General features: G+C 38.8%; 2 protein-coding genes across 3 annotated transcripts in view; both read left to right on the forward strand.

Annotated features, from left to right (window-relative positions):
- COL3A1 (collagen type III alpha 1 chain) overlaps positions 1-15,452 on the forward strand; it is a 467,081-nt gene that overhangs the window by 342,974 nt on the left and 108,655 nt on the right. The window lies entirely within an intron of this gene.
- Positions 1-15,452, forward strand: part of PMS1 (PMS1 homolog 1, mismatch repair system component) — a 44,206-nt gene that overhangs the window by 8,190 nt on the left and 20,564 nt on the right. For both annotated transcript variants that reach the window (XM_083865321.1, XM_083865322.1), the window contains exons 4-6: positions 62-164; positions 1,280-1,443; positions 12,662-12,778. In XM_083865321.1, the coding sequence (XP_083721447.1) occupies positions 62-164; positions 1,280-1,443; positions 12,662-12,778 (384 nt within the window). The remainder of the gene's footprint in view (positions 1-61; positions 165-1,279; positions 1,444-12,661; positions 12,779-15,452) is intronic.

Raw genomic sequence — 15,452 nt, forward strand, 5'->3', positions numbered from 1 at the left:
TAATTCTGAACTTTGTCTATCCCTGATTAATGTAGGGTTTTTTTTTCATCATTCTCTTCAGGTTTTGGTGACAACAAAGACAGCAGCTGATGATTTCAGCATTCAGTATGCTTTGGATAGCAATGGGCATGTAACCTCTAAAAAGCCTTCCCATCTTGGGCAAGGTAGGCTATCACTATTGTGTTATTGCAAGGTGACAGATGTATTTTGTGTTTCTCTGAGGCTCTATTTGATGTTGAAATATCTGTTGGGTATTTAAAGGCTGAGTATGAAATCTTTGCAGCTGTAAACGTTTCTTGCCTTGTCTGTCAGCTGCGAATGTGTTGTCATAGCATAAGAAATGATGTGTCTTCAAAGTTGTTCTAGATTGTAATTATAAACTAGTTTCTCCCTCTCTGACTCACTTCTTTAAGCTGACAGTGGAAATAAAACCTGTAAAAATTAAATGCTCCAAATCTGTATAAGTATAGGAAAGATTTCTTCAGGACCAATGAAAGATTTCTTCAGGCCCAAAGTAATGTTTGTGTACATAGCCAAATCCTTGCTTAAGGGGGAAGAGTTGCCCTGCTGCCATACATAGGAACTGCTGGAAGCAGCGTGGCTGTAGGACCAGGCAAAGTCACAGTTCCTTCTAACCTGCAGGAAGGGTGTGTATCTAATTTTCACTAAGGATTATTTTTAAGATTTAGTCTGTATAGTCTTTTCCACAGCCAGAAAGCCTGCAGGTTGCAGTGCTTTGTCTTTCATTGAAATTGTTGAATTCTCTGTCATATGTAATGCTTAATATCCTTATGGGCTAGGAATTTATGTGGTTGTGTTGGCAGATGAATATTCTTCCTCCTACTGTGTACTGTACCTTGAGCAGAGATATTTGGCACTTCAAATTCTACCCTGAAGCAAATTCTTGTGAAGGCCCTTAATGAAGCACAGTGTTCATTTGCCTCCAGATATGTGTGATTAGATTCTAGTCTGTTAATTAATCATTTTGCTAATGAAGGCTAACTTGTGCATTGAGAGAGTCTTCAGCTTTATCTAGTGCTATTGTTACTGTGTATGAAAGAAATGCTGCAGTTATAACTCAAAATAAAGGAGAAGAATCAAAATTCTTGAGATGCCTTTTTTGGGGGGGATGGCAGCTAATTTGGTATACTTCTTCTCATGCTAATAACCTGATTTAGTGAGCAGCATACAAGTTTAAGTAAAAATAGTTTCCTCAATATCCAGTCAGTGATTTGCTCTCAATGTAATTTCTACTTTGTTTTTTATCACCTGCTTGCAGGTACTACAGTAACAGTCCTAAATTTGTTTAAGAATCTTCCTGTAAGAAAGCAGTTTTACTCAACAAATAGAAAATGTAAGGAAGAACTGAAAAAAGTCCAAGATCTCCTGACAGCATACGGTATCATAAAACCAGACCTGAGGATAACATTAACACATAATAAGGTAATGATGAGTTTTTTCTGTCAGCTATCTAAAGGATCAGTTTCTGACAAACCCATGCAGTTCATGTAGTACTTATATAAATCTTTCATTCCTAAAGTTTTTCTTTCATCATAGCTTTCTTTTGGACTTCCACTTATTTTTTCCTTTCATAGGTGTATATTTACAATGGCTACAGATTTTGATGTTAAACTCCTAAAACTCAGGCTCAGGTATTTTTGGTCTCTTGCAACAGATGCCTGGTTAGATATATGAAATATAAAAATTGTTTTACATGCTTGTGGTTACTAAAGATGGTGGTGATGTTTTGCAAACAAAGAAGTGAGAAATTAGACCACGAGGCCTGATAAAGTGTTAACCAAGGCCACCTGAAAAATCTTGCAAAACTTAGTGTTTTAGGCTGCTCACCTGGACAGAACCTATAGTTCACACAGGCAGCTTGCTCAGTGAATAACAATGATTTTATTTAAAAAGACTGGAAAGTTCAAAACAATTTGTGTCATTGGTATAAGAACAGTAACATTGTAACAACAGGCTTTAGTTGGACTGGTTGCTCTTGGGTTAGACTTGAGAGAATGAATGCAGAGGTTACTTGGAGGTTACTTTGATTTCACTGGACACTGAATGGTAATTCTGCAGCACAGCTACAGAAATGACGTTGAGCAGTTCACCTTAACCTGACCCAAATTTAAGATAACAAATTTCACTGGCTATATCCTGCCTTCTTACACCTCTGAGGGGGAAGCTGTGCTAATGAACTTCTGAGCTGCCACAAAGTAGAGAGTGACATCTCGTGGCCAGATCCCCCAGCAATTCTGTTTCTGTTCTAAAATAGTGCTGTTTGTTGATATTTGTCATGCTCATTGAGGCTTGATCAGTTACCCATCAATCAAACACTCACACTTCAGTTCCTTTTCAGTGGGAGTAGAAAAGACACTGTGTGCTTTTCTGAAATCACAACAGATTTCCCTTTTTTTCCTGGACTCGTTTAACATGCTTTGACTGTATTTATGTATGTATTTTTAAATATCCCTGTGTAGATACTGGGAAAAACTAAACCTGGCTACAGAATTAATATTTCAAGGCTGAGAAAGAGTAGCTACTTGCAGTCTTACTTCGTTGGGGTCACTGAGAATTTGAAACCAGATATCTCAGGCGGGTGTCTGCTTCCAAGATCGTGTTGGGCTTATCAATATATCTACCAGTGGTTCACAATACTGACCTTAAATATTGGTTAATAAAACTAATTTTGTCTTCTTGGTGGTTTGTTTTCGCCCTCTCCAAAAAGTCACAAATGCTGTTTTCTTTATGGTATTTTGATTTCATTCCTTTGATCAGACTGTTGAGTACCTTGGGGTGGTTTTTTCTCTGCTTATTTTAATACAGTGGCAGTAAGGTAAAAGAAAGTGATCACATATATTTTTCTCAACACTTCCCTGCAAAAATGGTGTGAAGAGTGGCACCATAGTTGCCATTGCGCATTGGAGGGTTTTTTTGCCCTCTCTTACCTGCTTCAGAGGTACATTCTTCAGTACCCAGTTTGAGGGGTTATATGAATGGGTTAAAAAGTTTCATTCATTGTACTGACAGAGATGGTGCTGGGTTTTTGTACTCTTCATTTTGCACTGCCAGGCTTTCATTAATTGAATTTATTTTTTTAGAAAGGAAGTGAGAAAGTGCTCAAACATTTCATCACAAGAGGTCGCTAAGTAGCTGTTGCTGAGAGAGGAAAGTTAAAAGCTTAAGTAGTCAGAAAGTGTAGTCTGTCTCTGTGCATGAGGAGATGCTTTAAAGTTAAAAACTGAACTGAACTTTAAAAAAATTGATTTCAAATTCCTGTCTTTCTACTGCCATTGGCATTCTGTGCAAAATAAAAAGTCACTTGATGTGTCACACCCTTTAAAAAATTTGAAATTCTGAATTTCCTGTGTAGCAACTTGCAGTAGGTTAATGGTGCATTTGTTTTACCTTATCACAGAACATAAATATTCTTATTTCTTTTGCCTTTATATGCTAAATATTGTTGCCATTAAAATTATTAGTTTGGATCAGGAAGGTGTTTTTTCTATAGCGTATCTGTGCTATAGTAATACCCTGCTAAATAGTGTTGTTGGTGATTTTTGTGTGTGTGTGTCTGTTATATTTTTGTTAGAAAAGTACTAGGAGAAAGAATTAACTCATTAGAATAGCTTTATTTTTTATGTAGCTCACAGATTATGAGTCATTTAAAAGATAAATTGTATATGCAATTATTCACAGGACTTCTTAGAACCCCAAATTCTTGAGGCTGAGCCAGTACTTTCTGTTGCAATGGAAGAAGATACATGTTGGGAGTATGATCAGGTTCCGGGGCTTAAAAGAGCAAGAAGATAGCAGAGATGAGCTATTACAGAAGGAGACAAGGAAAGATAGATTGAAAAACTAGAAAAGATAGAAAGTTAAAAAAGTCTAAATGAAAATGTATTTCAAGGAAATTTTCTAAATAAATTACAAAAGCAGCACTTAAAAAAAAAAAAAGCCACATCAGAACCAAAAAACAACCCTCCCCCAGAAAAACCAAATCCCCCTAGTTTTTAAAGTTCTATATTTTATATGAAGTTGAAAGAGAATGGTGGGTTGGATGGGGTTTGAACAGCTGGTCTTGAAAAAAGGTGCCTGTGGCTAGGGAGTTGGTAGCAGATGATCTGCAAGGTCCCTTTCAACCCAAACCATTCTGTGAAAGACTAGATTCTGTGAAAGGCTTTACTGGGGAAGAATGTGGTAAGGCTGAAGCAGTCACAAAGTATCTGGGGTTAGGCATCTGAAAATAGTTACCTGATTGATTTCAGCAGAAACTTACTTTGGCAAGTCTGGCCTCTCATTGAGCTGTTGAAGTATAGATGGTTTAAGGATGCATGCTGCATTGCTTGTTGAATTTCCACCATGTTTGATTGGGTTTTTCCAAAAGGTGTGTGTCTTATGCTTTTGAATGAAATCTCCAGAATTTTTTTCTTCTTCCTACATTTCATGCCTGTGTTAGTTTGGAAAATATTAATTGCCATTAAGTGTGGTTCTTCACAGAAAAGAAATCAGACAGCCTTTGGTTGATTTTTACTGGCTAAGAAAATAGATATTCTCTATTCTTCCTCAGATTTATTTATTGTGGACTCTCCATCAGTGGCTTTCCAAGATAGGAAACACTCAATTGCTCTTTCTGCTCAGAATTTTTTGTTTGCATTAGCAATAAATAATGAATCACTTTGTAGATCAACCCTTGAAGTACTATTGCTATTTTGACAACTTGGATTAGCTAGTGCTCCTTCTTTTTTATGAAGGTTTATCCTGCCAAGACATTCTCTGAATACTGATAATGTTGATCCTCTTGCCAGTATGGTTATGTTAGAAAGAGGTATTTTTCTTCTTTCATCACCATGTTCCTTGAAAGCATATTGAATAATGAGACAGCCAAATGGAAATAATTTACATGAGTATTCAGCAAGTTTATTTAAAGTTAATGTTATCTGAAGGCGTGTTAAGAACATTTCAAAGTCAGCTACTGCTTAAACTGCCTCAAACCCTTCAGCCCCAAATGCTGTGTTCTAGCAACCTCTGAGCTCTGGCTGTGTTTTACCTTAGGTGGTAAAACACAGCTTTTAGTAGTTCCAGCTCTTCTCTGAACTACAGTTTTCATACTCTTCTCTGTTTAATACCAGTAGCCCTTGGCTCAGCCTCCACAAACCACTGATGTTGAAGAAATTGTTTTGTAAGACTGATGATATGGAATGCTTTAATTCTGTTTCAGTTGCCTTTGTTCCACAAATGCCAAAATGAGCCAGGACATCCAGTAACTGTGCCTATTTTAACAATACTAGATATTATAGAGCCAAAAAAAAATTCAGCAACAGATGGTTTAGATGGTGCCTATCAGCAGGTCATACTGTGCACAACTGGTCCCATGTCTTGTGCAAAATACAGATGAGCCATAAGTAGGCTCAGTGAATTTTTCAGTTCCTGTTGAGGAAAGCTTGGCATAAGTGAATATTTTTTTCCAGTGTTTATCACACATAACATTTTGAAGCTTGGTCACACACAGCTCTGCCTAGAACTGTTTCTTGTTTGTTTCTTAAGAGAATCATGAGTCAAAAGTTTTGGATGCAAAGTCCATTTTTAAAAAGTCTTGTAATAACTGTGGGTAGTACTCTTCTCCAAAACCCCTTTTATTTGTGGTGTTGACTTAAAGGATGCCATCTTTATGTTTTCTTTGCAGTAAGTCTCCTCTATTTTCCAAAGTTGCATAATCTTAATCAAGAGTTTGTATGAAATAATCTAAATCCAGGGTTTTTTTCTGTGTCTCTGTCTTCTGTAATAAGTGTGTATTTTTTGAGATTGAGTGTGTTAAGGTAAATTTACCATTTTTAATAATGTCAATATACTTTTATTCATTGTGCTTCCAAAATCTGCTGTAGCTGCAGATTGAAAAGAAATCTCAATTGAGCAGAAATAGCAGCACATAAACTCTATCTTGATTTGGGAAGGCTACATTGTGTAATGTAATAATGATGAATGAAATCCCTCCCAGATTTGTGAGTCTTAAAATGTAAAGAGGGGTTATGATTAAGAATCTGCAGTGCTCTGCAGCCAACGTGTTTCCATGCTGACCTGGAATACAGCTCAGTCTTTGCTTCTATTCCTTGTTCAGTGGCTTTGCTGAAAAAGCCAAACAGAGAGTTAATTATGGTGTTTTTTTGTGCTGAGGACACCTGTCCACTAGGAAATGCGCTGAGACCCTCAACTCAATTTACATCAGCCAGAGAACAGCTGCCAGATGGTAACTACTTTTGGTCACTACCAACCTGGTTGAATTTGAACTGGTGACCCAGAGGTGAAATGCTTTATATCCTATTACTAATTCCTTGAGGTTTCCAGTTTCTCATCCATCACTTTTTTCAAATGACAGCACAGTATATGTCTAAAATCTCAAAACAATTACTGTTTCACATATGCAGTGTGTGTTGCAGAATCTGAGATGTGCCTTTGCAAGGCTTTTGCACTTACACTGTCGACTTAAAAAGGTTAGTGGAAAAAAAGGATGTTTCCAAAGCTGCATGGGGATTTTCCTTCTTCTTTAGCAGTGTACTTTTTCACTGTTACATATGTTATTTTTGTTAACTGCTGGTTTACCAAAGGCTTTTAAACCTCCCTTTATTTAAATAGAATTCACTTGTGTTGTTGTACATTTTCTGAATCACAATTTTGGGTTGGAAACTGAGTTTTGGCAGTAGTTAGATTGTTTAGGAGGCTTTATTTATTTATTTTTTCCTCCTGCTAGGGAAGTGGAATTTAACAGAATCTTAGAATATTTGAGTTGGAAGGGACCCACAGGGATCATTAAGTCCAACTGCTGACCCTGTGCAGGATGCTCCAAGAATCCCACCATGTGCCTGAGAGCTTTGTCCAAATGCTTCTGGAACTTTGTCATGCTTAGTGCTGTGACCATAGGCCTGGGGAGTCTGTTTCAGTGCCCAACCACCCTCTGGGGGAAGAACCTTTTCATAGAATCAGAGAATCATTAAGGTCAGAAAAGACCTCCAAGAGCATCAGGTCTAACCCTTAATCAATCACCAGCATGGGCACTAAATGGCATTGTGAAGGGCCATGTCTGCTCAGTGTTTGAACATTTCCAGGGAGGGTGACTCCACCATTTCCCAGGGGAGTCCATTCCAATATCTAACCACTCTTTCAGTGAAGAAATTTTCCCTAACACCTGACCTGGACCTCCCTGGTCCACATTGAGTCCATTTCTCCTTGTCCTGTTGCTGGTTGCCTGACCCCCCTACCTGGTGTGACCTCCTGCGAGATAGTGAGCCATAAGATCACCTCTGAGCCTCCTTTTCTCCAGGCTGAACACCCCCAGCTCCCTCAGGCTCTCCTTATCACACTTGTGTTCTAGATCCATTGCCCTTCTCTGGACACACTCCAGCACCTCCGTGTCTTTTTGTAGTGAGGGTTCCAAGACTGCACTGCACACAGGGCTTGGGGTGTGGCCTCACCAGTGGTGGGTACAGAAGGACAATCACTGCCCTGGTCCTGCTGGCTACACTGTTAGGGCGGGATGCCATTTGTCTTCTTGGCCACCTGGGCACAGGCTGGCTCATGTTCATCTGCAGTCAGCCAGCACCTCCAGGTCCTTTTCCAGTGGGCACCTTAATAGCCATTCCTCCCCCAGCCTGTAGTGCTGCAGGGGATTGTTGTGATCCAAGTTCAGGACCTGGTACTTCATCTTGTTGAACTTCACACCAATGGCCTTGGCCCATCGATTCAGCTTGTCCAGATCCCTCTGCAGAGCCTTCCTGCCCTCTAGCAGATCAACACTCCCACTCAACTTGATGTTGCCTGCAAACTCACTGAGGGTGCACTCATTCGCCTTCTCTAGATCATTGGGAAAGGTGTTAAACAGGCCTGGCCCTGGGGAACATCAGTAGTGACCAGTTGCCAACTGTATTTCATTCCATTCACCACCACTCTCTGGGGTTGGCCATCCAGACAGAGTGCATCCAAAAAGAGTGCACCTGTCCAAGCCATGGGCTTTCAGTTTCTTGAGGACAATGCTGTGGGAGACAGTGCCCAGGACTTTACTGAAGTTTAGGTTATATCCACAGCCTTCTCCTCATCCACTAGGTGGGTCACCTGGTCGTAAGAGGAGATCAGGTTCCCTGAACACCCGTGACTGAACATGTGTGATTAAAGCAATCAGAAAGCATATGACTCAGTAGTCTTTGGAATTCTTGAAAGATTTTGAAGACTGGTGTTACTAGATGAAGATCCTTGGCTCCTTGTAATAGCTCCTCTCCTAACTTACCTCCTAACTCCCAAATCCAAACATTTCTCCACTGTGTCATGCTCAAGAAAGTCTTTTTCGTTGAGAAACTTCTCTTGTGTCGTGAAAGAGAAATCTGAGTAAGGAATACACTGGAATTTGTAGGAGGAACAGTGCTGTGGAACATGACTGTCTTTCAACAAATCCCCTTGATAGCTCTAATATCTGATGCCCATGGGATAGACAGATGTGTAGCTGCATCTGATGAGGGGGAAAATGGTGCCTTGAGCTTCTGTACAGGACATATCCACTGGTAATTGTCCCAGCATCACGTTCAAAATGGAGGGGGCTACTGATTCCTTAGGGATCAGTATAAAATATCTAGGAAAATAATTGATTAGTTGCTTAATTTTTATTAAGCTAAATTGAAAAACTGCTGTGATTTCTATTTTCAAGGGCAGTTAATGTAGGGGTTCCTTTTTAGTAATGTAACTTACCATTGGTTTTAAAAGGGTAAAAAAAACTGTCTCCACACCAATTAAGGTGGAGAGCTGAAAAATGGCAGCACTTTTCAAGGCTGGCATTCTAAAGAATGTGGTGATGACTTCATATTGATGAGTTTTGATCTTAGCAGTTAGGTTTTCTTCCACTGCAGAGAATGTGCCAGCCCTTGGAGCTGGGTGTCTGTGTGTCCTTAAAAAAAAAGAGGTTATAGACATTGTACTGGATGATGTGGTTTTGTTTCCCTTGGGCTTAATTCAAATTTAGGATATTGCTGGCTAGTGTTGTTCCTGTTTGTTTACTCTCTTAACAGGTAGGCAGCAATGCTTTTACCTGAAGCCTAATAAGCTATTAGGTTTTAAGTCAAGAAGCTAAGGAAATTACTGGCCCAAAGAGTTATCTGCAGTGAGATCTCAGATGCCAGGGTGACAGGATTTTTGAAGCATATAGCACAAAACCAGAGAGATTGTGAAATGCAGTTCTCTTCTAAAGAGCTAACTCAAGTTTACGTTACCGCCCTACAGCTCACGTACAACTGCTTGCTCAACTAGACTTCTACACCCTCAAACTTTATTGCAGGATGAATAATATGACTGTCATTAAATAAATAAAGAAAATAGGTGGGGTTTGGGTACTAAAAGTGCCATTATGTAGTAATAAGGTAAATGGAAGGAGTCAGTTTAACTCATCATAATTGTGCTCAAGTAGCCACAGTCGGAAACAGCATCCAGTCCCAGCTCTAATTGAGATTTTCCTTTTATCTGGGATTGCAAATCACTGTAGCTACTGGTAGAAATTCTAAAATATGAAGGATAGTTAGGGATGAAGAGCAACTGCTTTTTTTTTTTTTTTTTCCTGTGTTCTTCCTTGGAGTCTTTGAAGAAAAAAATACTGAGCAGCTCTTAGTTCTCTCTAGTGCTGTGTAATAGGGACCCCAGTGGGAAGAGGTTGCACACTCTTTCTCCACACTTTACACATTTTTCAAGGAATCTTTCTGTACTATATTTGCAGATCCTGAAATAACAGATGCCTAGTCTGTATGTGTGTGGAGTCAGAATCATTTAGGTTGGAATGTACATTGTCATCCTCCACAAAAGCAGCCCTGTGTCCTAGGGCTGCATGGGGTGGAGAGATAGGTACACACAGACACACACATCATTATCTTCTGCATATGTGCAATAGGTTTTATATGCTTATGACATTTTGTAAGATCTGGATCGTGCAATCCCCTTCAATGAAACAGAGAGGTGGAATATATTTGGCTAGCTCTTGCAGAACCTAAGATGGACCATATGTAATAATATATCTTTGAGTAGGCTGTTTCTGCAGCGTCATCATAGTGACTAGGATCAGGTTCTTCCTTGGCTCATCCTGGACACCCTCTTTATATGACCTAGAAAAAAAATATGGGGGGTGTGTGAGGGGTGTATTTTTAGCTAAACTAAAGGGTATAAGCAAGGTTAAAAAAATAGGGTATAGCAGGAACCTCATGGTAACGCTTTCCAAAATAAATGAAATGTAACAGGCATTGTTTCTCTGATTTTTTTTAATGCCTGTTGATACATCTGGGGAATCTAGAAAAATAATTTTCTGTAAATTACCAGCCCCTCCTGTGTTGTTGCTTCATAATGTGCAGTCAGGGCTAAAAATTAATATACACTTTATTCTGTCTTTATATAGTATGCAAATTTAGGAATTGCATGGCCTCTTTAGTTTGTGCCTTTAATTTAACCTGCAGTGGCAACTATTTCCTAAAATTCTATCTGTAGTTCTGAGTATAAATATCTGGTGAGTATATGACTATTTAAAAAACTAATCTGAACCTATGACAGTATCTAGTTTTAGCAAGTTTGCATTTAATAAGTTCTCATTTTCCACAACTTTCTTTAAATCACCTTACTCAAGTGATCTTTTCACAGTTCTGAGTATCAGCCATTCTAGCAGGTCAAGCTGTGTAATAACCTTGCATTAATCAGCAGCTAAGATTTATATCTGTACCTGCAGCATCACACTAGGATACCCTAAAATAAACAGCATGATGTTTATATTAGTCATGTAACAAGTGTCTTTCTCAGTTTGGTCACATGCATTTAATTTAAAATATATCCAGTAAAGAAAAAAATCACTTGGCACTTTCTGTTTCCATTTTAAGTAATCAATTTTAAAATAGAAGCAGTACAGGATATGTTTTATAAGAGGAGCTATAAAGAAGAGGACAGATTCTTTCATCACTCCAGAATGTCTTTGAGGAGGCTTAGAGCAGGTGTAGAGGAGAGAGGCTAAGAGGCAGCCCCAGGCAGTATTTCACCTCTGCCTCCTCTGGAGCAAGGGGGGACTCCCTGCCAGAGCTGTGGACATCCAGCCCGTGGCTCTGCTTATTCATTTCTCCTTCTCCCCTTTTTCTGTTCACTGTCTCCCCAGTGTAAATTGTGTTTTATGTTTGAGGGGCTCATCTCGCTGTAGAATAAGCGAGCTGTGATCCAGCATGTGCAAAGGGCTGTCAGACTGCTCTACAGGAGATGAGTTACATTCAGACAGGACTGAGAAGCTCCACTTCATAAATGCTGTAGAATGCAGGTGGAACTGGAAAGTAAAGATTCAGGAAGTACTTCAGGGTCAATAGTATCAAAGCTTTACAATTCCACCTGTCCTGCAGGATGGGAATATCATGTTCCAGGAGAACCGTGTTCTTCTGTGGAATTCACTCCTGAAGGCCAGCAAATATTCCACTGAACAGGTGGAATTTTAAGGCTATGTATAGCATTTCTTGAGATGGATGCATGTGTGTTTTTTGCTCTCTCACCATCCTTTCACTTAACAGCCTGTAGTTTAATACTGTGAGCTCATTTTGAATTTACTGGACACCTAGTACCTAATGACAGTATAAATTTTAACAGCATTGTAACATCCAACTTAAAATGCAACATGTTGCATTATTTTTCCTTTTGTGTTTAAAGGTTGTACATTGAATACACTCAGGCAGCTAACAGTGGCAGAAATGTAGTGGACCTGTGGAGCAGGTCTCAGTTGCCGAGAAGCAGAAAACAAACTAAGGATAAGGTTTTTATTGTTGATACACAGCAGTGAAAGTCAGCATATTCAGAATTAAATTTGTGACTATTTGGCATAGGACTTCTAGTTAGTGATGAACAAAATTTCACCTCCCAAAGTAACTAATACCTTCTGTATGCATAAGGGGACTTGACAAGTAACTTCTATTGCAAGTTGCAGTTCATATTGCTTTACTCTATTTATTAAGGCTTTGTAATAATATTTCAAGACATGTAGCTAATACAGCAGATGGTTCTTCATCCTTCTAACTTGTACAAAGTTTTGATTAGACAAATAATTGCTTTCTTAATATATAGTTCCTCAGAAACAGCTCTTCTTTCTAAATGGCAGGCTTGTCATAGATCTAGAGTATCCCAGTGAGAGCTATGGATGGACAGCTAATAGCCTGATCTGTACCAGAACAATCTCTTTGGTATAAGTAACTTAAACATTGCAGTGCCCACCTTCAAATATTGACCAGCCTGTGAGACGTCATAAACCCTCACTTTAACTGCTCAGGAAAAGCACAAAACCCACTGCTGTATATCTAGGAGGAGAAGTAATATCTATATTGATTTGGTTTAACAGTTGCCCTCAGGTACAGAAGCCCAGAAGAGCCACAAAACGTGCATGAATACAAGCTTTGCTTAGTTTTCCAATTGCCGTGTGTCTAAATAAGTAATACAATATGAGAAGACGTGTCAAAAGGTACCATATTGAATCTGTTAACACTGAAAGTTGTGATTTTCAGAGGGTCAAGGTACAGAATGTTACATATACAGTGTGTGTCCAGTTGCATATGCATGTTCATAGACATGACATGAGTTCAACACATATAATGTCAAAAATTTGACTCTGTGCCATTTGTTTCAGGCAGTTATTTGGCAGAAGACCAGGGTATCAGATCACAAAATGGCCTGTATGTCAGTTCTGGGAACAGCCGTTATGAGCAGTATGGTACCTTTTCAACACTGCTGCGAATATCCTGAGGTGAGTTTAAACTTCCTTCTCCCAAATTCACTTCAGGTCTGTCAATGAAGAGAGCTGAAGAAATATTCAAAAAGAAAGAGACTTGGAAAAAGAAGATGCGTCTCCAGATTGACATCTGATTAATGCATTTGATTCTATTACTGTCCTCTCTGTAAAATTAATTGGTTTGGTGATTGAAAATCCACTCCAAGAATCATCTCATCAGGACTCATGTGGCACTGATCAGATGGCAGTAAAAACAGTTGTGATGACAAATGCAGAATTGCTGATTGCTCAGAGCTGTCTTAGTTGGGATTCCTGGGCCACAGGCAGGTTGTGCTCTGATTAATATCTGAGCATATAGATGGCTCTCATCTTCATGGCCTCTTAGCCTTGATAAAGGCTACTCTAAAGAGTATCCCCTCAATTTCACTGGGGGAACCTGAACAGCTGAAGAAATACTTACTTAGGAGAGCAAGTTATGCAAATTTCCACCAAACACGTATTTCAACAAAGTATTTTTTAATTTTCAAAAAATTCTGTGTTCTTGGCTTCTTTTGCCACTTCCGAAAATGAGGGAATTCCCCATGATATCCTTCTTTGTCTGATGTTTTCAAAAATGTTTTCCTCTGCTTTCATTTTTTTGGAGACATTTTTATTAAAGGGGAATTTTTCTACCTTGGAACCTTCTAAGCTGAATTTTCCTGTATCACATAGTAAGAAACCTTGACAGGATGAGATGAATCACTGTAAAGTCGCAATGGCTCTTAGACACAACTTACCAATGCTGCATTCAGCATGGTGCTTAATAATATTATTCAGACTTTGAAGTCTCCCTGTTCATATGTACAGCTTAATAGCATTATTCAGACCTAAATGTTGAATTTGCCACAATGCTTTTATACATGCAATAAAATGAGGGGGAGCAAAGCTAAGTCACTTCTTGTACTTTATAAAGTTTTTGTTGTTTATGTCTGAACAGAACATCCAGATCTATTCTTACCTGAACGTAGCTTGGATGTGCCCCAGGATAAGTGCAGGGGGCTCCAAAGAGAAGATAAGGGGGTATTTAGAAGGGACTAGCTTGGAGGAGGCACTTAGGTTCTCACATTACTTCTCTGCTATATCGTGAGGCATCCATATTCCTTGAATAGAAGTTGGGGAACATTCCATCTCTCTCTCTGTCTCTAAATAGTGTGTAAAATACCATGTGCATCATTTATAGGTGTAGAAGTGATCCATGCATAATATCGACGTTCAGAAACTGTAGACATTTCTAAACTAGGCAGCCAAACACTACAAGGTGACAGGTTTAAGTTGCCTGTGTAATAATTTTTCCTCCCTTGTGTGCAGGTATTGGAACAGGTATTTAAGGGCAAGGCATATAATGCTTTTTTTCCTTCCTATTCAGTCTTGTGTCTCACTTGCTATACAGACCAGAGAGTAGCTCTTTAATTCTTTTAACTCCTGTTTGTTCACTGTTTAGCTTCATATTCCTCTGCTGCGAAGTCTACTCTGAAGACAAAACTAATCTTGCTCTTCTTTACTGCAGAGTTAAAACTTCTTCAGCAAGTGATCAGGGGTTTTAAAGACTGGCCTTCTTGAAAGCATCTCCATTATAAGCACTGAATGAAACAGGAACACATTTCAGATTAGCTTTGAAGCTTGCAAACATAGGAGCTATTTGTAAAATAAGAAGAAAACCAAGAAAATAAATAACTGACACAACTTTTTACAAGGACAAGACAGTATTTACACTCTTTGGATCCTCAGTCTTGTAAATGGATAGATTTATTTTGGCTGAAAACTTTCACACAGGAAGTTTTCCTAGTGGCTTCTTTTCTCATGAAGTGTAAGTTTGGCAGCTACATGTGCCACTGGGAGAAAGATATGTTTAAAAGAAAGGCATTCTTCTGTCCACCCATCACAGATATAATTTAATGCATATATAAGCAGTGTTTTTTTATTAAAGTATTAATTTTGAAAACAGTTGATCTAGTATGAAATCAAAGTTTCATTAATATTTTCCGGTCTCTGTATTTTTGTCTTCATACTTAATATACTTTCATATATGAAATTTCTATTAAGTCTAGTATAAATTGTAGATAACTTTTAATGAGCATACTGATATTCTACATGACTGTAAATAGTAACAGCAGTCAGGCATTTCTAAATCTGGCAGCTTGTTAAATTACTTATTTAGAGACTTTCAGTTTTACTTTAATGTTTTCTGTATATAAGAATATTGTCTGAAGTGAAAGACTTGTACAAATATTTGTGAATTAGAGAAAGAACCTGAAGTGTAGAGGAGGAACATTGGGGGAGGATGTGCTAAAGTTGCAGAATAAAATCTAGAAGTGCTTCATGTTGTTTTCTGATAATCATCCAACAGATACTTGACACCTATTTAATTTGACCAGTGGTGTTTGGTTCTGTGCGACGTTGCTGACCAGAACACGCCAGCTTTAGCACAGAATGCTTGGTACAAGGTCAAGAGGGAATAGGGGAGCACATGAGCAGATAGCTGTGTGACGTAGATGAATGGGGAGGACAGGCCAAATCCCATGGATCTTAAATTCCATTTCAAATGCATGATAATTTGGATTTTAGTAAATACCAGGGGTTCTGCCAAACCAAAAGCAGGGCTTATGAGGACTCATTTCTGTGTTCAGTGATCCACCCTGCTACCAGAATA

This window comes from Zosterops lateralis, assembly GCF_965231275.1.
Source record: "Zosterops lateralis genome assembly, chromosome: 7".
In the NCBI taxonomy this organism is placed as follows: Eukaryota; Metazoa; Chordata; class Aves; order Passeriformes; family Zosteropidae; genus Zosterops; species Zosterops lateralis.